Source organism: Ambystoma mexicanum, chromosome 4q, assembly GCF_040938575.1.
Source record: "Ambystoma mexicanum isolate Mex_15411 chromosome 4q, UKY_AmexF1_1, whole genome shotgun sequence".
Classification (NCBI taxonomy): domain Eukaryota; kingdom Metazoa; phylum Chordata; class Amphibia; order Caudata; family Ambystomatidae; genus Ambystoma; species Ambystoma mexicanum.
This window is the reverse complement of record NC_090928.1, coordinates 446,737,093-446,764,440: the sequence shown is the minus strand read 5'-3', so window position 1 is coordinate 446,764,440 and position 27,348 is coordinate 446,737,093. Positions and strand designations below refer to the sequence as shown.

General features: G+C 49.1%; 1 protein-coding gene across 4 annotated transcripts in view; it reads left to right on the top strand.

Annotated features, from left to right (window-relative positions):
* SANBR (SANT and BTB domain regulator of CSR) overlaps window positions 1-27,348 on the top strand; it is a 1,021,507-nt gene that overhangs the window by 273,789 nt on the left and 720,370 nt on the right. For all 4 annotated transcript variants that reach the window (XM_069608017.1, XM_069608018.1, XM_069608020.1 and 1 more), the window contains one exon: window positions 22,910-23,148. In XM_069608017.1, coding sequence (XP_069464118.1) covers window positions 22,910-23,148 — 239 coding nt within the window. The remainder of the gene's footprint in view (window positions 1-22,909; window positions 23,149-27,348) is intronic.

The following is a 27,348-nucleotide window of genomic DNA, read 5'->3' as shown; positions in this document are numbered from 1 at the left end:
TACGTTTTCCGGGCTGGAGGAGCCCGGAAAACTTGGAAATAAAACTGCAGCTTTAAAAACGTTGTATTTATGTTTGCGGTCGCTTTTGAAGCAACCGCAAACATAAATACAACGTTATTGTGTTGGAAAACGCTGCGGTTTTTCTTTCCAGGAGGAGCCTGAGAAACTCGGAAAGAAAAACCGCAGCGTTTTCCAACACAACAGCGTTGTGTTTCTGTCTGCTGTGGCTATCACTTTGGGTCTCCGGTGCTCCCAGGGGAGCACCGGAGACCCAAAGTGAAAGCCACAGCAGGCAGAAACGCAACGCGGTTGTGTTTACATGCCGCGTAGTGTTTCTGCCTACAGCTGATTTCCCATTTGGGGCTCTCGGGCTCCCCACGGGCAGAAACAACGCGGTTGTTTTCCGCAATGCTGCGTTGTTTCTGCCCGAATCCCCACGGGGAGCCCGAGAGCCCCAAATGGGAAAGCAGATTCAGGCAGAAACACAACACGGTTGTGTTGGAAAACGCTGCAGTTTTTCTTTCCGAGTTTCTCAGGCTCCTCCGAGCCGGAGGAGCCTGAGAAACTTGGAAAGAAAAACTGCAGCGTTTTCCAACACACTAACGTTGTATTTATGTTTGCGGTCGCTTCAAAAGCGACCGCAAACATAAATACGTTTTTAAAGCTGCGGTTTTATTTCTAAGTTTTCCGGGCTCCTCCAAAAAAAACCTCAGCTAGTGCTTATTTTTTAAAAAAAATAAATAGCACTTACCGAGATTCAGCTGCAGCTTTCCTGCTCTGGTCTCCGGTCCCGTCCGCCGCGTACAGCACTAATGAAGGGAAAGCCACCCAGCGGTAACTTTTGTTTACTACAGCTGGCTGGCTTTTCCTTCATTAGTGCCGCAAAAGCCAGCACAGGAGGGCATCCATTTCACAAAATGGATGTGCCCATGTGCTTGCTTTTGCGAATTTTGAGCTTGAATAGCTCAAAATTTTACATAGGAAGTTTTAAAAAAGAGAATGCTAGTATTTTTTTTTATGTTGCCTATCTATTTTTTAAATAACATTTTTTACTAGACCATGCCTTTAAGCATCATTAATCTGAGAATTCGGAGGGAGAGAAGGTCTTGGCTTTTCTGTGTCTGGAGCTAATGAATAGTCCTTGTTCTTCAACTCTGGGTCACGTGTGAGGAGACTGCATTTTGAATTATTATCCTCAGCTTTTACCAGGATTTTGACCTATTGCATTATGGGTGCTATTACCCTTTCTGTCCGCTGGAGACTTGTTCGAGTTATTCCTCTTTCAGTGTTGGCCTTAATTAATGAGCACCTGGTCCTCAAAGGTTGTCTTGTTGCTTATTTAATCCAAGAGAAATATGTCTTGCGCTTGAGAACTGTTTATCTAGTGCGCTTTTCGGTGCCTGGCCCTACCTTCCTTTTCTTCAATAACCTTGGCGCGCTGAGGCAGCTACTGTCTGGTTTATTCATCTTTATTTCTTTTAATTAATTCAGCGGCTTTGCTTTTCCTGCAACTTCGATGCTCCTTGAAGCTCTGATTCATTTAAGAATGGCAGCACCATCCCTTTTATCCAAAATGTCTGCTCTTTACTGTTGCGTTTCTGCATCAAGCAAGCATTATATGTATTCTTATTCATCTTGCATTACAGCCGGTATATATTTGATTGTTTTCTAGTATGTATTGCGCGCAATGTTTATTCTTCATGTATAAATACAGGTTAACCTACTGTTCGTGCAGCTTTGTGATGAATGCATATCTGTTTCGTGTCTCGTGCGTCTACGTGTGTCAGAGGTGGGATGATGTCACTTACTTTCATCATTTCTTTGCTACCGCGGGTTCATATGTGCCATGTCTTGTAGGCTCATCTCTTCTTCGATCGTTCTGGGGTAAGGCTGATCGGGTCTTCTTAGTAAATGTCGCCTTTCGTGTATGTAATATGGGTGTGGAGAGGGGGGGGGCAGTCGCCAAGACTGATACTTCTCTCACTGCTGCTGTATAGAAGCGGGGGAGTGGCCGACACCCTGGATGACGTATTCATCTGCCTCTCGACAGAGCCCTTGAAGTCTCTGATGCTGCATTTGATATACCAGATCTAAATATGAATTGGCCAAAAACGCGAGAATAGGCATTCAACTGAAGTAGCCCGATTTATGTGTGTATGTTGATGGTCAGCCTGCAAGGCCAACATATAACTATGGTGACAAACACACACATGTTGATTATGTATTAATAATTAGTGATTGGTGCATGATTAGTGAGTTTCCGAGTAATTTGAGTTATCACTGTCCCTTGATTTCGGAGCTCACGTACAATGTTGGTATAAATTGAAATATCCAGACATTGGAAGGAGCATAAACATGGTCATCCAAGGACTTGTGAAAAGCTCCATTAAATGGAATTCTCTGGCTATGAGAGCCCATAACAGAATCATGCCTTCAATTGAAAAGATGTTAAATGGCACAAGTCTAACTAATAGAGACATTTTAGTAGTATATAATGAAATGCCAAAAGGTATCAGTCCTTTGGTAATGGGGACCATATTGAAAATGTAATCAATCCAGAATGTTAAATGGTTTGATAAGGAGCATAGCGCTACGAAAAGGGATCTTATAAAGTGTGTCAGAAATGTTAGAGGGAAACTAGGAGTATACCTCATGAGATGAGATCCTTATACACAGACCTTTATAATCAGTCAAAAGAAGCAGTTTTTTTAAGGAAAGTAGGCAGCGACAGATTTCTGATTTTACTGTCTGCGGATGACCCTATACTGATTTCACTGAATTAGCTTGCAGTCTTCTGTGAAAGTTGTGAAAAAAATGGGTTAGATATAAACCATTTGAAAATAAAAACAATGAAAAAAGCAACCAGGCCGAAATGACAATTGATTGAATTGAGAGAGAGCAGATTGGCGTGAGGTTATCTGAGAGTAAGATTAATTTGCAATTGCAAATGGACTAAACTGGAGAAAGCAAGTTTTACCTTCGAATTAACTAGCAATGCAATTGTCATATCCGCCCAGTTGCAAGAAAATGGGGCATTCGAAGGGATTGTGTCCTCCGACGTATTCCTCATCTTAGATATCTCCTTCCAGCTCTGCTGGCCTCGGAAAATGTTTTCTCTAGAGGGCGCTGCGCGTCGACGCCCTCCGAGTCGATGTCCCTCGACAGCCACCGTATCGACGTCGACGTCATCCTGCCTATAAAGGCCGAGCGCAGCGTCTGTTGCTCAGTTCCGTTTTTCCACGCTTACTCAGTGCCTCGGAATACCATTGCTCAGTTCTTGTCAGATTAATCCTATTTACCTCGAGTTATTCGATCCGTACTCGATGGCTTCCTCGTCGGAACCGACAACTCCTCGATCCGGCTTCAAAAAATGCAGAGATTGTGGAAAAAAGATGTCGCTGACTGACCCTCACAGAGTTTGTCTGTGGTGTTTGGGAGCTGAACACCATTGTTCGGAGTGCGAGGACTGTATGTCCATGACAGCTAAGGCCCTGAAGGAGCGTAGGGGGAAGCTGGAGAAAGGTAAGACTTTTAAAGCTTCTTCTTCATCGACTAAGTCGAGACATTCGTCTCCTCGTCACCATTCGCGCTCCAGGTCTCGGAGTGGGTCCCATCACTCCTCGAGATCGAAGCACTCGAAGAGGAGACGTCGAAGATCCCCTTCTCCATCTTCCTCTTCCTCTGTTTCGCCAAAAAGAATCCCTTGCCCCACGAAACATAGTTCCCGGGCTGAATGGGAGGAATTCCGCAAAAATATGATGAGCGTCTTCGAGAAAGCAGCCTCGACCCCCTCGAAGACTGCCGAGAGCGATGCTCTGGTCGAAAGATCCAAAGGTCAAAAACGCCGTGAGTCGCAGTACCCGGCGAAGGAAACCTCTCGAGCGCGTCACAAACCCTCGAGTAGGACTATGACCTCCAAACCTTCCTCGAAGGTTCCGTCGACGCCGTCGACGAAGGTTCCGTCGACGTCGAGGTCGATGTCTTCGACGCCGTTGTGGAAGGGACCTTCGACACACGGGTCTGTCGACTCGACGCCAGCTTCGACACCGGCGTCAACGCCAAGAAAAGTCACGGTCACGACACACCCAGTGACTATCCCCAGGTCCTCGATGACGATGGCTTTGAGATTGTCGAGTAGAATCCCAATTCTGTCGAGGTCATCGAGGCCTCCGCCTTTGTTTTCGACGCCACGCTCGAAGCCTTCGACGTCAGCGTCGATGACATCAACGTTTTCGAGGCCGATAATGACAAGCTCGGCACCCTCTGCCCTGGAAATGGGATTTCTCCAGCATGGGGTCTGGCATGGATTCACATGCTCATGAATATTCCCTGTCATCAGGCTGGGAATCCTCGGTAAAGAAAAAAACAGTATCAGTTTCGTTTCTGATCTGTCTTTCGTAGTAGTAACCAATCACTGGTCTCTGCGTCATACTGACCACAGCCAATGACTGCCCTCTACCTAAGCCCCGCCTCTGGCAGCCATCTTCAGATTTTTACCGCACGTTCATGTGTTGGGATCCTCGTGCTATTGCTCTCGAGCGTTAGTGCTATTTTTTCACGTTTTTTCTCAAAAACTTCGTTTTTTTCGGTCAAAAGAGCCTCAAGCTCCACCGACTCTCCATCCGATCAACGGGGACCCATGTCGGATTCGTCCACGCCCCTCAAGGGTGAAGATTCGTCGAGCTACGCTTTTGGAGGACTCCAGAAGTTTCTCAGGCCCATCTCGGTCATGGCCCAGGAGAAGGGAAGCTCGACGCCCGGAAAGCTGTTCAGGGTCTGCCCTGGATGCCAGCTGCAGAATGTCTTTAAGGAAGACGAACACTCCTTTTGTCTTTACTGCCTACATGAGGACAAGACGCACGTGGAGAAGGACTGTGCGTTTTGCGGCAACATGTCGGAGCGGACCATGAAGGACCGCCATCAACGTCTCGCCAACTGGCTGGAAGGGAAGAGCCCGTCGGGCAAGAAGAAGAGGAAGAAATCCGAGCGGTCTTCTAAGACCTTTGAGGACGCCCCGGCGACGGGGTTCCAACATAAGGCCAAGCAGCGCGAGTCCGCTAGCACCGGGCGCGCCGAACGGTCGGGCTCTACGGGCGCCAGGCAGGGCGCACCCTCCCCGGCACCATCAACCACGAGCCAACGCTCTGGGTCGGGTAAGAGGAAGGCCGAGCACCCGGCGAAGCTCCTGGAGAGGCCCCGGTCGAGCTCGAAGGCGGAGGGGGAGCGAGGCAGTGTCCCCCCCCTCAAGGAGAAGGCTGTGAGCGCACCTAAGGTGGTGAAAGCCTTAATCCATCCGGCCAAGGCCTCTATCGAGACAGTCGCGGCGGCCCTGGCTCAGCCTGTGGAGGCTACACCAGTGGTGGCGACCTCGGGGCTCAGAGTCTCCCTGCCACCGCGGAGGGAGTCCTCTTTTATGCCCATCGACAGGACCCCTGTGAAACCTCCGACGGAGAAGAAAAAGGGGGGGCAGGAGGTTGTCGTGGATTCGGCCCCTGACCGCCCGTCGGATTCCCCACTGCCAGTGCCGCAAGACAACTCGGCGGCCATTTTGTTGGCTATACAGTCCTTATGCTCAGAGATAAGGACGAGACTGCTGTTACCAGTGGAGGAACCACTCCCGTCGGGGTACCCGGAACTAGGCCCTTCGGGCAGCCCCCCTCCTAAGAAAAGAAGGATTCACCCTCCACCTCCTTTTCAGCCGTCGCGCCCTGTTCAGCCCTCCTCCCCGTCCACGACTCGAGGGGATGATACGGGGACTGACACGGCCGCGACGGGTACGGACGACTAGGTGTACGACGAGGATCTGCCGTCGTCTCCTCCCACCCGGGCTTCCCCGCCCGACGAGATTGGATCTTTTCACTCCATGATCGCCAGGGCATCCGAGCTCTTCCAGCTCTGCCCGGAGGAGGAGAAGAAGGAAGGTTTCCTTTATCAGCGGCGTGAGGCCAAGAGGAAGACGGTCCTCGCGGTACCTCTACTGGACGATATTTGGGATGAGGGCCTAGCCCTCCTCAAGAACCCATCCACGACGCCGGCTAGAAGAGACCGGTACGAGAAGAAGTACGCGGCCCCCTTGTGCCTCTGGGCACAGCCTACCCCGGACTCCGTCGTCTCCGCGGCGGCCAGGAAGAAAGCGGGGGGGGGGCGGCAGCCTCCACGTCGACTTCCCCGCCGGACGGCGAGGGAAAGAAATTGGACACGATGGGGCGCAGGGTCATCTCGTCTGCAGCGACGACGATTAAGGCGGCTAACGCCTTGGCTATCGTAGCCCGCTACGACAGGGAGCTGTGGTACAAACTGGCTCCCCTGCTGGACTTCCTACCGGACGACAAGAGGGCGGATGCCCTGGAGATCTTGCAGGAAGGTGAGGTGGCGTCGGACCACGCCATCACGATTGCGACGGACATCACCGACACTGGATTTCGCCAGTTGGGCAACGGCGTGTGCCTTAGGCGGCGTGGATGGCTCAAGGCTACTGACTTCCGTCAAGACGTACAGACCAGAGTCCTGGACATGCCGTTCCATGGGAACAACCTGTTTGGGAAAACAGTGGACGATTCCCTTCAAGCCATTAAAGCGGACATGGAGACGGCCCGGGGGCTCGGGGTTCTCCAGCAACGGCGGCCGCCCTTTCGGAGCGGCGGAGGCAAGGGTGCCTCCAAAGGTTCCGGCGGCGGATTTTCCACCTACCGTCAAGCGGCCCGTTCGTCGTCTCAGGAAGCTTACAGGGGACGAGGCAAGTCAGGCGGACCCCGCCGTCGTCGCCAAGGAGGTCAAGGCGGCAAAGCCTCGTCTAAGCAGGATTGAACCGGCCGTGGGGTCGGGCCCCCACCGAAACACCCCGGTGGGAGGCCGGCTGGCGAGCTTCATCAGCGTGTGGGAGTCCATCTCCACCGACCGTTGGGTGCTGGACGCCCTAGCCCGAGGCCACGCGCTCGAATTTCAAAGAAGGTGCCCGCGCGTCCCCCCTATGGCCAGGAAAGAGCTTCACGTCCTTCAGCTTCTCCGGGAGGTAAAGGCGATGCTCAGGAAGGGCGCCATCGAACTCGTCCCAAAGAGGCTTCGGGGCTCCGGAGTTTACTCAAGATACTTCCTCGTGAAGAAGAAGACGGGAGGATGGCGCCCCATCCTAGACCTACGACGGCTGAACAAGTTCATCAAGGCACAGAAGTTCCGGATGGTCACCCTCCAGCACGTCCTGGGGCAGCTGGAGGAGGGTGACTTCCTGTCGTCGTTGGATTTGGAGGATGCCTACTTCCATATTCCCATCCTAAAGGGGCACCGAAAATTTCTCAGGTTCGTGGTCCAAGGGCGTCACTATCAGTTCAGAGCCCTTCCCTTCGGTCTACGGTCGGCTCCCAGGGTATTCACCAAGTGCCTTGCACCAGTGGCGGCGCAGCTGCGCCGAGAGGGGATCCACGTCTACCCCTACCTGGACGACTGGCTCATCCGAGCCAAGATGAGGGAGCTCGCCGTGAAGCACACGGCAAGGACCGTCCAACTTCTCACGGACCTGGGATTCTCCGTGAACTACGCCAAGTCCCACCTGGTACCCGCGCAAGACGCACTGTTTCTGGGAGCGAAGCTCGACACAGTGTCCCTTCTGGCCTCCCCGTCGGAGGAAAGGACCAGGGCCATCCTGGGCAAGGTACAGCGGATGTTGGTTGCCGACGCGGCCAAGGTGAGGTCCATCAAGTCCCTCCTCGGAATGATGTCTTCTTGCATCGACCTCATTCCCATGTGCAGGCTCCGGATGCGCACGTTGCAGGAGTTCCTGGACGCGCGCTGGATCCAAACGACGGGCGACTTCGAGGAGAGGATCACACTTGACGAGAGTTTCCGACGAGCGATCCGGTGGTGGGGCACCCGCGCGCATCTGACGGCGGGCATGGACTTCCAGACCCCAGGCCACCAGGAGACAGTGACCACGGATGCCTCCCTGGAAGGGTGGGGAGCGCACACCGAAAATCTGCACGCGAGAGGCCTTTGGCTCCCGACGGAGAAGTCCCTCCATATCAACGTCCTGGAGCTCTGTGCAGTGTTTTGGGCCCTCAGGTCCTTCCTTCCTTCCCTCAAGGGCAAGGTGGTGAGGATCTTCACCGACAACACCACCACCATGTTTTACATCAGGAAACAGGGCGGAACCCGGTCCCCAGTACTGTCCAAGGAGGCGCAGGACCTGTGGCATTGGGCCGTCGCCCAAAGGATGTTTCTGGTGCCGTTTCATCTGGCAGGGATAAAAAACACCATCGCCGACTCATTCAGCAGGGAGCTGCGCTCGTGCCACGAGTGGGAACTACGGCAGGATCTAGTGGATCACCTCTTCCGACAGTGGGGCACACCCCAGATCGACCTGTTCGCGACGGCGACGAACTCCAAGTGCCGGAGGTTCGCCAGCAGGTTTCCCCAGCTGAGGAGCATGGGCGATGCTTTCTCGTTCCCCTGGGAAGGCCTGTTCCTATATGCGTTCCCTCCACTGCCACTGCTAATCCGGCTCATCAACCAGCTCAAGAGGTCACGGTGCAGGATGATCCTCGTCGCACCTTCGTGGCCGAGGCAGATATGGGTCCCGGACCTTCTGGACTTGTCAGCGTCCCCGTCAATCAAGCTGGCAGTGGACGCGGATCTGCTCTCCAGGGAAGGAGGTGCCATCCTCCACCACGACCCGAAGTTGCTGAACTTGCAGGCCTGGCTCCTGCAGCGCTAGAGTTTGGAGGATACGACATACCGGCCGACTGCAGAGAGGTTCTTGCAAAGGCCAGGGCGTCCTCGACTCTTAAATGCTACGGACACAAATGGAAGAGGTTCTCTGTCTGGTGCCACGCACAGAAGATTAACCCTCTAAGGATTACAGCTCCCCAAGTACTGCCGTACCTGTTGACGCTGGCCAAGGCTGGACTGGCGCACGCGTCCATCAAGATTCATCTTGCTGCGATCTCCCGATACACCAGAACCACGGGGCGGACGTCCTTGTGGTCTCATCATCTGGTGAAAGAGTTCATGAAGGGACTGTTCAGAACGTTCCGGCCGGTGAAGGCTCCGGCCCCGGCGTGGGAGCTCAAGGTGGTGCTGACCAAGCTCATGGGACCTCCGTTCGAGCCTCTGCACTCGGCCCCGTTGAAGTTCCTGTCGTGGAAAACAGCGTTTCTTGTGGCCATCACCTCCGCACGACGAGTGGGAGAGATCCAGGCCCTATCTCGCAAGCCACCATACTTGACTTTTCACGACATGAGGGTGGTGCTCAGGACGCACCCCTCCTTCATGCCCAAGGTGCCGTCGGAATTCCACCTCAACGAACCCTTGGTGTTGCCTGTGTTTTTCCCGTCGCCTTCGTCGCCGGCTGAGAGGACTTTGCACTCGCTTGATGTGGCTAGAGCGCTGAAGTTCTACGTGGACCGCACGAAGTGTTTTCGGAAGACGTCACAACTCTTTGTGAACTTTGGACCTGTCAATCAGGGGAAGGCTCTCTCCAAGGCTTCCATTTCCAGATGGCTCTCCGGCTGTATCATGTACTGTCATCGGTTGGCAAACCGACCGCTGCCTGGCCGTCCGAGAGCCCATTCCACCAGAGCGATCGCAGCTACCATGGCGTTCCTATCTGGTGTGCCCCTGCTGGACATATGCAGTGCTGCTACGTGGAGGTCGACGCACACCTTCACGAAATTCTACTGCGTCGATCGGGATTCCAGGGAGGAGTCCAGGGTCGGCCAAGCAGTGCTGCGCAACCTGTTCGCCTGAGGTGAGCCTGGTGAGGAGGTAAGATTGCTTAATGTTGAGTTTGATGTAATACTTAATGTTGAGCCTTTGCCACCTCCCGTGGTTGTGCATGTGTACTGCTATGTATTCTTTATTCATGAGCATGTGAATCCATGCCAGACCCCATGCTGGAGAAGGAACAAGTTACTTACCTGTAACTGTTGTTCTCCAGCATGGGTCTGGCATGGATTCACATGCGAACCCTCCCGCCTACCCCTCTGCGGCTCTTCACTTGGTCATACTGCCACTTCACGTGCTTCCAAATCTGAAGATGGCTGCCAGAGGCGGGGCTTAGCTAGAGGGCAGTCATTGGCTGTGATCAGTATGACGCAGAGACCAGTGATTGGTTACTACTACGAAAGACAGATCAGAAACGAAACTGATACTGGTTTTTTCTTTACCGGCGACGACGGGGAATATTCATGAGCATGTGAATCCATGCCAGACCCATGCTGGAGAACAACAGTTACAGGTAAGTAACTTGTTCCTTACTCCCTTTATGAGTTCAGAACAATTGAGAACTATGTCTTCAATTTTGGAAGAGGGTGAATTGTCTGAACAGGAAGACACATTTGAGTTGCAGGGACCTGTAACCCCAATTAGAGAGGAATTTTCCTCTGAAGAACGCAGGTTAAAGGATCTTCATGATTCCTTACATGAGGCAAATGGGTTAGACACTTCCCCTGAGGTGGAGTTTGCTAGGCCAGACCCGGGGGAGCATCCTGAAACCCCCTATAGAGCCTTAATGGCCAGGATCACAGAGTTCATAGGGTGGACTGCACCTTCACAATCTTTCCAACAAGATGACCTCACGGATATTCTTGACAAAGGACCACAGGAGGATCCTGTGGTGCCTTTTCATAAAGCTCTTCAGAGGAAGGTCATGACAAACTGGGAAACCCCAGATGTCGTACCAGCAGTAAATAAAAAACTGTCTACTAAGTATAGGGTATCCTCTACAGACCCGGAGTTTTTGTCTAAACACCCATCCCCAGAAAGTCTGGTGGTACAGGCAGCATCCTCTACTGATGTCAAGACGGCTTATCCTACTGTCCCACAGGACAGGGACGATAAAAAATATGATGCTATGGCAAAGAAAGTCTTTTCAGCATGTAGCATGGCATTAAAATCTGTTAATGCTACTTGCACCCTTGCTAGGTTCAGCCATACACTTTGGGAGTGTGCTTCTACAGCGGCTGACTGCATCCCAGAGGGAGAAGAAAGGGATGCGTTCCTGAATATTATACAGGACGGTAAAGACGCTATGTGCGAATCCCTCCAGACGGGCATTGATTCGGCTGACAGTATCAGCAGAGCAATGGCGGCAAGTACATCAACCAGGAGATTCGCTTGGTTGAGAACGTCTGGTTTTGCCCCAGATGTGCAAGCCAGGCTCTTGAACATGCCATTCGATGGCTCTTCTTTGTTCGGGAAAAAGGCGGATGACAGTTTAGAAAAACTGCAAACTTCAAAAGCAGCAGCAAAATCCCTAGGAGCTGCAATCCGTCAAACTCCTTTTCGTCCTACAGGAACCTCCGCGAGGGGCAAGTCCTTTCGCTTCTACTCCGCATTCGGAAGAGGTAGAGGACGACCGGCTCAAAGGGGACAAAGAAGAACTACCTGAGGTGGACGGGGTAGATATTCAAAAGCCGCAGCAACAGCAGGTGCCTCTTTACCATCGGCATCTACATCAGCCGCCCCAAAACCACTCTGAGGACTTCCCTCACAGGACACCTGTAGGAGGCAGGTTGACTCAACATCTGGCGGTATGGCAGGTTATCACGTCAGATGCTTGGGCATTGGAAACAGTTGCCCAAGGTTACTGCCTGCCTTTCCTACGTATACCTCAGTCATCCTCCGGGGATCAGCTCTCAGAAAGCTCCAGATCCGCTCCTCTTGCAGGAAATTTTGGACCTGCTAGAGAAAGGTGCCATAGAACCGGTACCTGTAGCGGAGAGGAACAAGGGCTGGTACTCCCCTTACTTTCTCATTCCAAAGAAAGACGGAGGACTGAGACCCATCTTGGACTTGCGAGAATTGAACAAATTCCTCAGAAAAGACAAATTCAAGATGGTCACTCTTTCTCAGATCCTCCAGGCCCTTCAGTTCCAGGACTGGTTGGTATCTCTGGACCTTCAGGACGCTTATTTCCATGTGCCTATCCATCTCAAACACAGGAAATACCTGAGGTTCGCAATTGGCAACTCTCACTATCAATTTCAAGTGCTGCCATTTGGGCTGACCTCCGCCCCGAGGGTCTTCACCAAGTTAATGTCGGTAGTGGCAGCAAGTCTAAGGAGGGAAGGGATTCACGTCTACCCCTACCTGGACGATTGGTTGATCAGGGCTGTTTCTTCGGAACAAGCTCAGATCCAACTAAATCACGTGTGCCACTCCCTTCACAGACTGGGCTTCTCCCTCAATTTAAAGAAGTCACAAATGATACCATCGCAGAGACTCCAGTTCATAGGAGCGATCCTGGACACTTCCCTGGGAAAAGCCTCGCCACCAGAGGTGAGGGCTCAAGATATTCTACAGATGGTTACCAAGTTTCAACATGCCCAAAGTCTCCCAGCTTTCGACTTTTTGAGGTTGCTAGGCCTCATGGCATCCTGCATTTTGCTAGTGCCAGAGGCTCGCCTGAGAATGAGATCCCTCCAGTGGGCACTGAGGACTCAGTGGTCACAATTCTCAGGGAGAATGACAGATCTTCTTCAGGTTCCCGACAGAGTAGCTCGAGACCTTCAGTGGTGGGCCTGTCAGGAGAACATTCTGAAAGGAGAACATTTTTGGCAACCCTGGCCCGAGATAACAGTAGTCACGGATGCCTCACTCACGGGGTGGGGAGCCCACGCCAACGACTTGACCATCAGCGGTCGTTGGTCTCCATCGGAGTCCAGACTACATATCAACCTGTTAGAGCTGAGAGCCATCAGACTTGCGCTGAAGGCGTTCCTGCCAGCTGTACAAGGGAAAAACATCCTGATAATGACGGACAACACAGTGGCCATGCATTACCTCAACAAAAGAGGAGGCGTAGGATCACTACCCCTGTGCAGAGAGGCGAAGCAGCTCTGGTTTTGGGCAATCCAAGAAGGAATCTCTCTATCGGCAGTTCACCTAGCCGGAGAGAAGAACTTGACAGCGGACGCTCTGAGCAGGCAGAGCACAGTCTCCCACGAGTGGGAACTAGCTCAGGAAGTCCTTCAAGAGATCTTCGCCCTTTGGGGAACCCCTCAGGTGGATCTGTTCGCCACCAGCGTCAACAGGAAATGCGATCTGTTCTGCTCAAGGGAATTTCCCCCGAGAGGAGCTCTGGGAGACGCGTTCATAGTGGACTGGGAGTTTCCGCTTCTGTACGCGTTCCCACCGGTCCCTGTCATTCCTCAAATGATCAGGAGGTTGAGAAGATTCCGGAGAACCATGATCCTAATTGCCCCGGATTGGGCCAGGAGAACGTGGTACCCGGACCTTCTAGACTTGTCCATCTGCCCTCCAATTCGACTTCCACTCAGAGAGAACCTACTCTCACAGAAGGGAGGTCAGGTTCTCCATCCAGACATCAAAACCCTCAACCTTCACGCTTGGCTTCTGAAAGGTTGAGGTACAAGGATTGGGACCTCCCTGATGATGTTATGGAGGTGTTGCTTTCGGCAAGGAGACCAGCAACACAATCTTTATACCGCTGCCGTTGGAACAGATTTTGCAGCAGGTGTAGAGAACAGAATATCAACCCTTTTTCATGTGGTACACCAATGGTTTTGTCCTTCCTTCTAGATTTGGTGAATTCAGGCCTTCAAGTTGGCACCATTAAGGGCTATCTCGCAGCGCTATCCATCTTTAAGCGCACTGCGGAAGAACCATCCAATTTTAAATTACCCTTGGTAATACAGTTTCTAAAGGGGTTAACTAATGTTTATCCCCCAAGACCATTCCAAGTTCCCCTATGGGATTTAAACTTAGTACTAACTTTCCTGATGGGCACACCTTTCGAACCTCTCCATTCTTGTTCGTTAAGATTCCTTACCCTTAAAACTGTTTTATTAATAGCACTTACATCTGCTAGAAGGGTGAGCGAATTACAAGCTCTTTCTTGTAAACCCCCTCACACAATATTTCACAAAGACAAAGTTGTCCTGCAAGTAAAGCCTAATTTCCTCCCAAAGGTGGTTTCGGAATTCCATATCACTCAGAAGATTACCCTACCATCTTTCTATCCTCCTCCTCATCCGGGGAAAGAGGAAGAGAGGTTACACAGGCTAGACCCTAGAAGGGCTTTAAGTTTTTACATCAGTAGACTAGCCAGGATAAGACAGGCAGACCAGCTGTTTGTAGGTTACACAGGTCACAAGCTGGGGTTACCAATAACTAAGCAGACCATTTCCAGATGGATCATTCTAGCCATTCTGGAATGTTATAAACTGGCAGGGAAAGAGCCCCCTCAACACCTTAGGGCTCATTCGACCAGAGGTATTGCAGCTTCATCGGCCCTCAAAAGAGGTGTGCCGGTTAAAGACTTCTGTGCGGCCGCTACATGGTCGTCTGTCCATACCTTTACACGATTTTACAACTTGGATTCCTCCTCCAGTCAAGAGACTAGTTTTGGAAGGGCTGTACTGCATTCTATTCATCAATAGAAGACAGCATGAAGTCAGTACTCCCTCCTCCGATAATAGAATACTGCTATGGGAGCCTATCTAAGATGAGGAATACGTCGGAGGACACAATCCCTTCGAAGAACAAGTTACTTCTTACCTTGTAACGTTCTTTCGACGGGATGTTCCTCCGACGTATTCCTCATCGACCCTCCCATCTATCCCCGCAGTTCTACTTCCCTTGTTGTTGCAGTTTACGCTCCTTCAGGGTGATTAGTCTAGTTCAGAAAGAATTATTGTGGGCTACAAAACGGAACTGAGCAACGGACGCTGCGCGCGGCCTTTATAGGCAGGATGACGAGGGACATCGACTCAGAGGACGTCGACGCACAGCGCCCTCTAGAGAAAAAATTTTCTGAGGCCAGCAGAGCTGGAAGGAGATATCTAAGATGAGGAATACGTCGGAAGAACATCCCGTCGAAAGAACGTTACAAGGTAAGAAGTAACTTGTTCTTCTCATTGACTCAGGAAATCGATAAGGTGCAAGGTAGGGCGGCAACAGTGTACGGATCCGAATTGTGGGGTTACAGAAATACAGGCAATTTAACCACAAAAGAAAATATATTTCTAAACAAGAGCAATCCCAATTTACCTATTTCATACTGAAATTACCATCAGCATCATATCTGATGGAATAGAACTAAAACCATTGCTGCATTGGCTTTGATTTTGGACTCCAACAGAACTTGCGAAACTATAAAGGAGCACTCATGGTTGTATCGGCACAAGAGGGAGGAATGTCTCTGCCATGGTGTAACCGTGCAAAGTCCTTATTGAATTCTTTGGTTGTGATCTAATGTATGGTCAAATCCAGCAGATGTTAATTTAAAGACCAAATCAATAGCTAGGAGGTTGTATGAAACTCTGATCCAGGAACATACTGTGGTTAATTGTGAGAATTGTGCTCTGGCTCGTTTTTATAGATTAAATAAGCTAGAGCTAGGTTATGAGCAGTACTTGGATACAATAAATCAGTCTTACACATGTGCACTTTACATAAGGTTCATACTAGGCATATTTCCTGTGGCCCACTTGGTGAGCTCCTGGGGCACAGCCCATAGTGATCAATGTCCTGGCTGTGCTGATATGAGAGAAACATTTCTGTTACTTTGGCTGCTTTATTCTGACTATTCGTCTATGTACTTGAGGCTGTTAGGGGCTGCTCCGGGTCACCAGGCAGCCCCATATTCTTGTCGGGGAGCACCTGATGGGACTCACAGGGGCGGTGATCACGCCGCTGACACAAGGGGTGGGGGGGCACCCCACCCTATCCGGATCACCGGATCTCCGCACATGGCCGCGTGGCAACTGGCTTACCGCGGCCCGGCTCTGGGAGCACCTAGGCCGGGGTCGCCACCCTGGCCCGAGTCACAGGGCCAGCAGAACACAGGGGGACGGCGTTGCCCGGCAGGGGCACCGTCCGGATGGTGTTGCCCGGCAGGGACACCGTCCTGAAGCTGAGCCCCGTCCTTGGGCCCAGCACACGTGGTGAGGTACCAGCAGGGTGCTAACCCAAACACACACACGCGGAGTCCAGTTGGTCTGACTGACGAGCCGGAAACGGCTCGTTCTCTTTATTAACTTGGTCAAGACAACATACTGGACGATACCATGTCTCCCAACAGGGGAAACAGGCAACACTCCTCCTTTTTCATAACAACAAAACAAAACCCCAAAATCCCCCCATAACCACCACTACTACTACTTGAGCCACTCTACTACTTTGCACACCCTTTATTAACCTGGGTGAGTGGCTCTCATGTCACTAAAAGGCACCACTGAGAGTTACTGGCACAACATAAAGCACTCCACGTCTACAGGTGTGCACCACACTACATTGCCCACCAACTGGGCCATTTTAAGCAAGTCCGTGTCTGCAGGCTCACAGTCTTCGGGGGAATGTCACATTATGATGTCCATCTTCCGCACTCGTGGAGTTGCCGGAAACCAGCTTGCATCCTCACCAGAGTTTGTTTAGGACAGTCACACCACAGTCACACAAAAACCAGCAAAGCCGCACCTGGGGAGGCCCAGGGGCCACATCGGCCAAGTCCACAGTCTGAGGGGGCGTGTGATGACATAATGATTTCTTCATCGGCACAGTTCGCCTTCTGCTGGATAAGGGGCAGCGCCCCATCTTTGTCTTTGCTCCCCTCCGGAGATCCCTCGCTTTTCACGGGCTCAGTTGGGGTGGGGCCCCCCTCGTGGAGAGGGGGAGAAACTCCACCTCCTCATCCGCTTTTGCCGCCTGGCTGCCGCTCTTCGTTTTCGCAGCCCGCGGGTGGGGGAGGAGCAGGCAGCTCACCTTGTTATTGCGGCTGCAGCCGCTCCATCTCTTCTTTGAGGGGGGGCTGTCCCGCACCTTTCCCCCTCCTCGCGGGCCTCGACGCCACACCTCAACCTCCCCCCACTGGGGAAGGGGCAGCGCCTCTTCCTTGCGGCCAATGCCGCTCCTCTATCGGGGCGCCTCAGCTGTTTGGAGGCCCCTCATTTTAGTCCTCCTCCGCGGCAGACGCCGCCAGCATGTGTTGCGGCCAGGTTGTGGGGGAGGGGCAGCTCCCCTCACCATAGCGGCGGATGCCGCTCATTTCTTGGGAGCCGCACCTCTCTCGATCGCGGGTGACGACGTTGTTCTCCATGTTGCGGCGGGGGGCGCATTTTCCTCCAGACAGTGGGGGAAAAGGGAGGCAGCATCAGCTTGCTGCGGCAAGGGGGGGGCCCAGGTATCTTATTGCGGCCGACACCTCCCCCTCATTTGTAACGGCCGAGGCCGCAGGCATTCCTCCCCCACACGGGGCGGGCAGCAGCTCCCTCCCTGTGTCTGTTGCTGGCTCCGTTGTCGTTGGGCCCGCACCATTTTCTTACTTGCGGCGATGTTTGCCGCACCTCCCCGTCGCGGGTGGGGGAGGGGCAGCACCTCCTCCTTGCGGCTGCCGCCGCAGGCACTCTCACTCCCCGCGGGGGCCAGCTTCCTCCCTTCACGTGTTGGTGGGGGGGCAGCCACGCACACGGGCGACGCCGCAGATCTCACCTCCCCCACATGGTTGGGGGCAGCGGCCAGGCAACCGTCGCTTGTTGGGTGTCCTGACCCACGTTTGGACTATTATGCTGCAACATTTGGTGATGTGGGCTTAGAAAATCCAAGATGGCCGAAAAAGCCCACATTGCGCCAGAATCCAGGAAAACCGCGCAGTTTTGGCGCACATCAAAATGGTCGCCTGACCTACCACCCACCAGTGCGAGCATGATGGGCCAGGAGTGCCATGGGTGAAATGTGTGCCAAAGGAAAAGCAGCAGTGCCGGTGGCTCAAAAAGCTCTTTGAAATCACCTTTGTTTCTCTGAAATGCAAGCTAAAAATGCCTATTTTAAACATTCCAAGATATTCAACAATCTCAATGAACACCAGCAGACATTTGGCAGAAGGTAGACTTGTGTGCATACAAAATCTGGAAAGATGAAGAGTCCTAAACAATGTTTATAACAAAACTGGCTGAGCTGTGGATGTCAGCAGCCTAAGTTAAATTGGACTGAAAGACACTAAAATCTAAATGTTTAAAATAAATGAGTGACCCACTGTTGAGTGTTACATCGTTTGCAACTGTTAAATGTCATAGTTTTGAACTTAGAATCAGCATTCTAGCTGCATGTGTAAAAATTGTAAGTTTATTTGGATGAAAAAAAACTGGGAACAAAAGTGACATTTGGCTGAAGCCTGGCTTGAAGAGTGAATTCTGCCTGGCAACAACCCCCGACAGGAGTTGAAACTTGCTCAGCCACTCTTCCCATGCCTGGCTGCATTCTGCTGCCCCCACCAAAAGGAGATGACACCTCCCTGATTGAATCAGGGGAGGAGCAGCTGGGGACTGCAGGAAACTGAACAATGAGCCTTCGTTGGCTCAGGCAAATGTTAAATTAGGGGGGGTCGTAAATGGCTTCCTCTTGAGAGAAACGGGGAGGGGCAGTGCCTCTGTGAGCAACTGGAGTTGGAGGAAGTGGACAAACCAGAAATTCCACCATGTGCTTTGGGAAACCACACCCCTCTGGGCCAGAGCATAATTTTAAAAAGATGGATAATTCATAGTACGGACTTGTCAAAATTATATAATTAATATCATTATTCTTGTGATTTTTCTGTGCACATTTTAAGAGGTGTTAGAACTCTGTACCATGTTCTGAGTCAAAACCCCATGAATTATGGCGATGCAGACACGGGGTTCATGCTAGAAAAATGAAACTTTACTGGAATATGTGTAGAAAGGCGGTGTACATCTGTGTCATTTTTGGTAAAAATCCAATATTGGTAAACCAACCAAAAAGTGCAAAATGTTGTCATTTCTTAATCCAAGCTCTTAGAAACATCAGAGTTGGAACAGAAACTACCTTATGTGATATATGATGTGTATATGTAATGTCAACCACTTGTGTATCTGGGAAATGTGTTTAGTTATGAAAATGATTTTCTAAGGTAAAAGCAAAGGGGAGTGTTCTTTCTGTATGCCATAAAGATGACACCTGATGACTCACTGCTCCCTTCTCAAATCAGGTCAAAGAGAAATCCTTGACCTATCAAATCATGAGTGGGGTGGGCACAGAAAGTTAGCATCCACACCCATTTTCAAAAAACATAAAAAGAACCACTGGAAGCCAGACAGGGACATTCATTTTCCAACCTTCAACTGAATTCCTGCGCAGCACTCTGACGGAGAACTTCACTCCAGAACTTAAAGCAGAGAGGCCTGGACCACCAGCTAAATCCTTTTTCAGCAGGCCTTCAGAATCCAGCAATCCAACCAAACTATTCTACAGCCGGGCGAACTGTTGGATTCTTTGCCAAGAACCTTTGCCAGAACCGGTAGCATACCCGGAAAGCAGTGCTGTATCCAGAGAGACCAGACCAGATCGCTGTGAGCAGAACCAGAGATCCAGACCAGACCAGCAGAGCAGAGCTGACCCAGATAGCTGTGACTTCAGAACCAACCGCCTGGAGTCCAGTCCCAACCTGACCAGACCCTGACGGCCTATTTCAAATTCATAGTGTGAGTACTCAGCCAGAACTGTGCAAAACCAATCTCTTAGCTTAAAATAATCTGATTCAAAACATTTGAACCTGTCCAGAACTGCATCATAGGAATCGTGTGTCCCTTCTCCGATTTTAAACCTGTAAAAGTGTAATTTTGCCATTTTGAATCATTATTTCATTTCTGAAAATCTACCTTCACGAAATCGTCCGTATCTCTTAAACCGTTTGTGCTAGAAGCGAGATTCTAGGCCTTCCAACGAACCCAGAAACGACTTTCTATTCATTATACTTTTTCCGTAATCGCGCTCGACGCACTCGGAAAAAGTGCAGCGATTGGCGATTTGGCTCAAATTTCTTCACTTGTCAAAGCTTCTTGCTTTCCTTTGCTGAAAATCGTTTGCAACCTGACAATCATTCATAGAGCATTGCTAAAGTGATCCTGAACTAATTTAAAGTAGCTATCACCCACCCTGAATCTCTAATAGGGAATTAAAATCATTTTTAGCCTATTTTTCCCTTCTTTGCATACCACATTTCAAGTACTTTGCCTGTGTTTAAAATCATCCCTGTGATCTAAGCTTGCTAGGGGGGAACTGAATTCGGATTGTACTGTGATTGCATTCCTGAAGACTCTGTGTGTTACTTCCATCTCCTAACATTGCATAGGGGGGGGAGTGAATTGTCAGAGAAAAAGTAATCATATTGTCTTTTGCTGAAATCCTATCAAATTATTTGTGTGTTATCAATGTATTTATAAAAGTGTGATATATATATATATATATATATATATATATATATATATATATATATATATATATATATATATATATATATATATATATATATAGTTTAATTATTCAATAAATCTTTTAAATTGCAAAACAAACCTACTTCTTGGCTCAGTGAAGTCAGGGGAATTCAAAGAGAGTGGCGTTATATAAGGGTTTATCATCCAGAGTATAACGTGTCATAAAAGTATATAAATAAGGGCTTCCCTTGAGCAATCCCAGACAAGGCACTGACCTAGTGGGAATGCTTGATTGGAGTCTTAACACACTCCTTTGCGGGCCCCGTTGGAGTCGGGCCCGCCATCCCTTGTTTGTTTGCCCTCTGCGGGTGGGGGAGGGGCAGCACCTCCTTCGCGGCTGACGCCGCCGACATTCTCTCCCCCACGAGGATGTGGGGGGGAACAGCTTCCTCTCCTCCACATCGCGGGCCCCGTTGGAGATGGGCCCACACCATAACTTCTTTGGGGCCCCTTGCTTCGTTGCAATTGTTAGGGGCTGCTCCGGGTCACCGGGTAGCCCCATACTCTTGTCGGGGAGCATCCGACGGGACTCACAGGGTCGGCGATCACGCCGCTGACACAAGGGGTGGGGGGCACCCCACCCGATCCGGATCACCGGATCTCCGCACATGGCCGGGTGGAAACCGGCTTGCCCCGGCTCTGGGGGCACCCAGGCCGGGGTCGCCGCCCTGGCCCGACTCACAAGGCCAGGGGAACACAGGGGGACGGCGTTGCCCGGCAGGGGCACCGTCCGGACGGCATTGCCCGGCAGGGGCGCACCGTCCTGGAGCTGGGCCCCGTCCTTGGGCCCAGCACACGTGGTGAGGCACCAGCATGGTGCTAACCCAAACACACACACGCGGAGTCCAGTTGGTCTGACTGACGAGCCGGAAACGTCAGCCGGAAACCGACGAGCCGGAAACTTGCTCGCATGGTTCCCCACGTGACCAAGACAACATACGGAACGATACCATCAGGGGAGACAGGCAATAGAGGCCCATATTTTGAGAATATGGCAAATGTTCAACAAAGAATGGATTAATGTTATGTAGATCGACGGAAAGTATTGGCGTGATTAATGTTGTTGCAAAGTATTTACACAGAGAATGGCTAAGCAGGGAACAGATTGTGAGGCTAGTTGGATATCGGAGCTAAGACGTTTCATGTGGCCATGATGTGATTATTGAATCTTGCAATGCAAATGAAGATATTCACAGCCAGGTTTTTAATGTATTACCAAGTTTTAAGTTTATGTTAGATATTGATGTTGAATTGTACTGGTCCTTGCATTTTTGAGCAAATGTATTGCAGCCATGACTTTAATATATTTCAGCACTGAGTGTAAGTAAGATACAGGTATGTAATTTTATTGGTGTTTGTCTTTAAGTACACTGTTATGATAACTGGTATGTCGAATTAAGCTATTTTGGTTGATTAAAAAACAGAATAAAGAAACTTATTTATGTGCATTCCCACTGAGAAGCGATAAGGACATTCCATGTTATTTTTATGTTTTGATGAAGTTTGAATACAGAAGAAAATGTGCTTGCTTTGGAGTGTTGCGTAGTTAGGGTTTTAGTTTCCATCGAATGCAGCCAGCCGGCCTTGGGAAAAGCTTTGCAATAATTTTCAGCAGTTGTGGTGTGTATTGATCCTATTAGTCTTGAGTGTTTGCTGTCATATGGTACATGGTCTGATATGAATCACCTTTTAATTGTTCGAAAATTGGCAAAGACAATAGTTTGGACTATTGTATGCTGAAATCTTGTTTGTTACTGCACATATATGTTAACATGCATAAAGGTTTGTATAAAACGCCACTTGCACCGATTTGGGAATCCTCACAGTAAAAAATCAAGTTTATTTGGGCACATTTAGGCAGAGAGTGGGAATGGTGCAAAAGAGGTGGACAAAATGTATTCCCCATCAGCCATCAAGGAAACTGTAGGCTTCATGCAGATTAGAGCTGTGCTAGAGGTCCAAGCAGGTTAGCACACCAAGAGCTGCATGATGCCGACAACCAGCCTCTCTTTCGCTGCTCTGCATGCACACTGTCATTCAATCCTTGACTCCGCCCAGCAGAACACTCTGGGGCCCCCGAAGAAAGTGAAACTGGCCCGGCAGTCCCTTGAAGTAGGGGTGTCCTGGCCTTTTTCACTTTCACAGCAGCTCACTTTATAAACTCACGTCCCTGGAAAACAGTTGGCGGGCGTAGGCCCTGATTGAGTGAGGCTCTTCCCCCGCCCCTTAATTGGGAATTAGCACTTCTTCTGATTTTAAGCGGCTTCATCCTCACTTGTGAACTTTAACGTCAGATGGGATTGTACTTGATGCTAAAGATACATGTCATTACATATGGCCCAAGTTTGGGCATGTGGTTGAGCGTGGGGAGTATTTCGTATAGGCTAGTTTAATGGTATTTAATGGTATTGACAATGTTTACAGAGACAAATAAATAAGAGCATTACATGAAATTTAAGACGTCCTGTTGTATTGGATCAAAGATTGAGCAATGCTTTGGGCCAAACGCATACTTGCTAAAAGCCAAGTATACAGTCTTCCTCTGCAATTCAGTTATAGGATGTTTAATCTCGCAATGCCACTTTTGCAATGTTCTGAAACCGTAATTGTAAAACATGAATTAATGTGACTTCTTTCGTTTCTGATTTCATTTTTCTGTTTCTGTTAAGGCCAAATATGGTGATACATGTCTGTGATGAAGCAAAGCATTTGAAAGAAGATTTTGTTTGTCCTCGTGACCTTTTGATATCTGAAATGAAGTATTTTGCTGAATATTTATCTGTGGATGCTCAGCGCTGGGAAGAGGTAGACATTTCCGTTCACTGTGACGTTCACATCTTTGACTGGTTGATAAGATACGTTAAAAGGAACTCTAAGGGATGTGAGAAGATTAACATTCCCAAATTAGGTAAAAAGAAATTGTATTGCTGGTGTGATTTGGTTGTTGCATGTAAAGAAAAAATAAATATAGCTGCAGCTTTTTGTTGGCGCATACAGAAAATGTGATGTTTGCTTCTGGTACTTTTTCGCTGACCCAATCTAAAAGTGAAAAGTCTATGATACTTCTAAAGGATTGCGGACAGATCTAAAAGAAATATGTACGTAGTGGTTAGTAAAATTAGCTCATTGTAAATGCTGTCGGGAGAGAGTTAACAGAAAGTATCAATCCTTTTTCCGAGTGTTTAATATTTTGGGTCTAAAAAGCAGTTACCAGAGGAGAAACTCTGACTTAGTCACGTGTTCCTCCTCTCATTTAAGCAGCACATTGTAAACAGGTTGCGATTTACACAGTCTCTCTCACCAGATATCTGAAGAGTAAGTGAATTACTTCTGGCAACGTATTTCAGAATTATCTCATTTTATTTATATAGCATAACATAAATAAGCGAAATTCATGGGGCTGACCTTCTGTTTGACTTAATTATATCATGTGTGGCCTTCCATAAAATGTCTTAGTTGCCACCCTGTCTAGTTGGTTATTAATTAGTTATTAATTAGTCTTTCAGAGAAAAACGTCTTATTAGCTATTGCATATTGTGAACCAATGTGTACTATTGTGTATAGATGGTTACAGCTTTCCTGTTTTCATGTTGTACAACAGAAGGTTACAGAGTAATCATGAAAACATCGTTGCATTTAGTGATTGGCTCATAGAGTATTCCATCTTGTTTTCGAATTGGAAAAGGGGGGCATTGGCAGGGGTGTTCGTGTCACAATGTCCCTATTCTACATGTACAGGGACTCATGATCCTCCACACATTGATGCCCTCAGATTGTGTTATTTTTCTTCGCCACCCTCGGTTTGCCTCATGTACGTGGATTGAACTTTATCTTTCATTAATATTTGATTCTTCGAGGCTGAATATGCTGTGCAGTCTCGATGTAGATCAAGTGGCGGATCGGAAGCAGAATGAAACCTTCGCTTGACATCTTGCTGAGAAGGCACACACAATGGAAAGCAGGGGTTTTAAGGTTACACACTTCTATTCTGGAATGCCTCAATTCCCCTTTAGTACTTTCACCAATAGCTTGATTGTTTTCCTCAACACCAGTCGAGAACACCACCTTTAAATATTGCACATACATGCAATAATGACCTTCCAAGGGACCACAATAAAGAAATGTGCCATGAGTTTCAGTAATTTAAGCCAACAACTTTAAATTGAGTGCTGTACCAAGCGCTGCTCCACATATCCCATGCAGCCCGAGAAAAGCCAGGGCGAGTCCATTGCTAAAGAGTGGGGCTTTGATATCAAGGAAATGGGCATCGGGATCTACCGTAAACCTGAAGAATTCGAAATGGAGGAGCCAGAGAACAAATCCTTGAAGCCTGTTCCCAGCTCCTTAGTCCAGACGTCGAGTTGGGCCCCTAGGCACAAGCCTGAACAGTCCCACTCTAAGCGAGCACCGAATGATGAGTGCTTGCCTCAAAGCATATTGACTTGAAAGGCATAAAGCATTGAGCGTGGTAGACGTTGAAGCCAAAAAACATAAACCACATCCCTACACTAAAGAAAAGTCCTGCAGACGGATCTCGGAGAACAATGCAGAAACCTTGGCCAGAGCCATTATTGGCTCTAAATTGGATTATGGCTGCAGTCTCCTGGTAAGTATTCCGAAAGCAGAGATCCAACGTCTCCCAAGTGATTCAGAATGGGGCGGTAAGAGTGGTGAAGGGCTTAGGCAAAAGGGACCATGTCTCTGAGGCTCGTAGGAGCCTTCATTGGCTTCCGATTGCAGCAAGAGTACTGTTTAGGCTTCTTATCACACACAAGTGCATTATGGGTCAAATGCCTTTGTATCTGAAGGAGGTCATTGTTCTAAAAGACAATGTGAGGACTTTAAGATCTTACCACACCAACACCCTTAGAGTTCCTCGGAGTAATTCTAATAAAGCAAGAATGGGCTTGTTTGAGTAGTGGCTCCCATCACATGGAATGCTCTGTCGCCCACCCTTCGAACAATGGCTTCAACAGAACAATTTAAGAAATTGTTGAAGACGTCGCTCTTTGCTTAAAATATTTGGTCCATGTGCCCTTACAGTCTAGCCGTGACTGTTTCCCTGTTCTGTTTTTTGTTTGTGAGTCCGCGCCCATCAGCTTAAGGGTACCAGGTGCGCGTTACAAATAGTTTAACATAACATATCATAACAAGAGTTGATGCCCAAAATTCAGGCTTCGACGTCACGCAAAACCAGTACACAGGTTGCAAAATACATTGAGGGTGGTGGTTCCCTCACCAACTTAATGCAATAAAAATGTATAGTCCACTTTCTGAAGTCCATAGGAGTGTGGGAGGAAGAAGTGTGGTCTGTGGAAACAACCATAGCCTTTCCTTTTTTGAGTCAAGTAATACAACACAGTTTACTGAAGATGACCAACATCTATAACACTACTTCTGCCCCCCGACACCTCTCCTCTCGTGGCAGCACTGCCCATCCCCCTTGACATTATCCCTGCTGCCATCGAGGCTCCAGTGTAATGTAGGGCCATAGAGCAAAGGTTCTATGGTGCAGGGCCTGACATCGGGCAAAGTGTAATGGTGGAGGGTTTCCTGTGGTCAGGGCATTTATGGAAAGCGTAAAAAGCATCTACCCACCAGTTCACACCCCCTGCCTGGTTGAGATTGAAATAGCTCAGGGGCAACGTCCTCACCTTGGAAGCAAGACGACATGGAGCAACACAGGTTCGATCCTCAGGTCTGCGCTTAGAAACCTCTGGGTATTAAGCGTGTTATAAATAACCTATCATATCACATCATGTATCATACATTAATGGGCTCACCTTTTGAGAAAATGTGCAAGGCTTCTTTACAAGTACTCCCATACAAAATTGCCTTCTTTATTGCAGTTACCATAATTAGGAGAATAAGATAACTGCCGGCTTTCTCAGTCTAAAAACCTTTTGTCTCAATACAAGAACATATTAGACTCCTCCACATTTTTCACCAAAGTACACTTAAAAATGGCATGTCAATCATGTATTGCCAGCCTTCTTCCAAAACCCACATAATAGGTAACAAAGGGCACTCCAAACAATTGGCATTCGAAAAGCGGTCATGTACCATCTTAACAAAACTGAAGAACTGAGGAAAATGAACATGTTTTTCTTTCAATGGCCACAGTAAGAGAGGGGGGATCCATGGACAAAAGTAATGTTAGTGTTCTTGTATAGGGCCAGTCTGCCACTATTAGTGGCCTCGCTGCTCTGGCCCTGTAAGAAAAAAAGGTGTGCTGGGTTCATTATTGGTACAGTGGGAAAGGCAGATGCAAAACCTGTGGTATTGATGGGTGCCAATCTGCTTTCTATGGATTTGGCGGAGAAACTTGGGAGTTTGTTGTCCGGCCGGAAGTTCATTTAATCATGTACCTATTAAGACAAGGGAAGACATTTGTGGTCCAGAGACACAGGAAAGGCTTTTCAGTGCCTTAAGGCACTGTTTACATTCGCACCAACCTTAATATACTTGAGTCCTGAACCAGACCCTTCAAACAGTGTTATGGGAGTCATGTTGTCACAATCACAACCTAACCAAAACTGCTTGCATCCAGTTACTGTTGTTCTAGGAAGTTGACCTCAGCAGAACAAATGTACATAGTTGGAGACAAGGAAGTCCTAGCCATCAAATGTGCATTTAAGGAATGGCATCACTTTTTATTAGGGGCAAATCAGACCATCACCATTTTACCAGACCACAGGAGTCCACACAAGCTCTACCTACCTGCCAATTACCCTGGGCGCTGTTTTTCTCCAAGTCCATTTTACTTATCACGTTTAATCCAGGAAGAAAAAAAGGAATGCCAGATACTTTTTTGCAAAATGGTATGGGTAAGTAAGAAACACAGAACCTCCCTCAGTTTTGCCAACATCTCGATTTATTTTTGGCGCAATCGAATATGCAGACATAAGTCTGGAGCTGTTATACGTTTTGTGACAACACTTTAAAGTGTGCACACTTTATAGTTGGATAGCAGTGTTTCGAAAACAAACCATATATCAGGGTCTTCCCTTGCATATGTAACAGTGTCAGGGGCATGATCGGGAGGACTGGGAACCTTCCCGACCCGGTGTAGGTGGCCTACCAGAGTGTATACCCGGGCCGGTCCTAC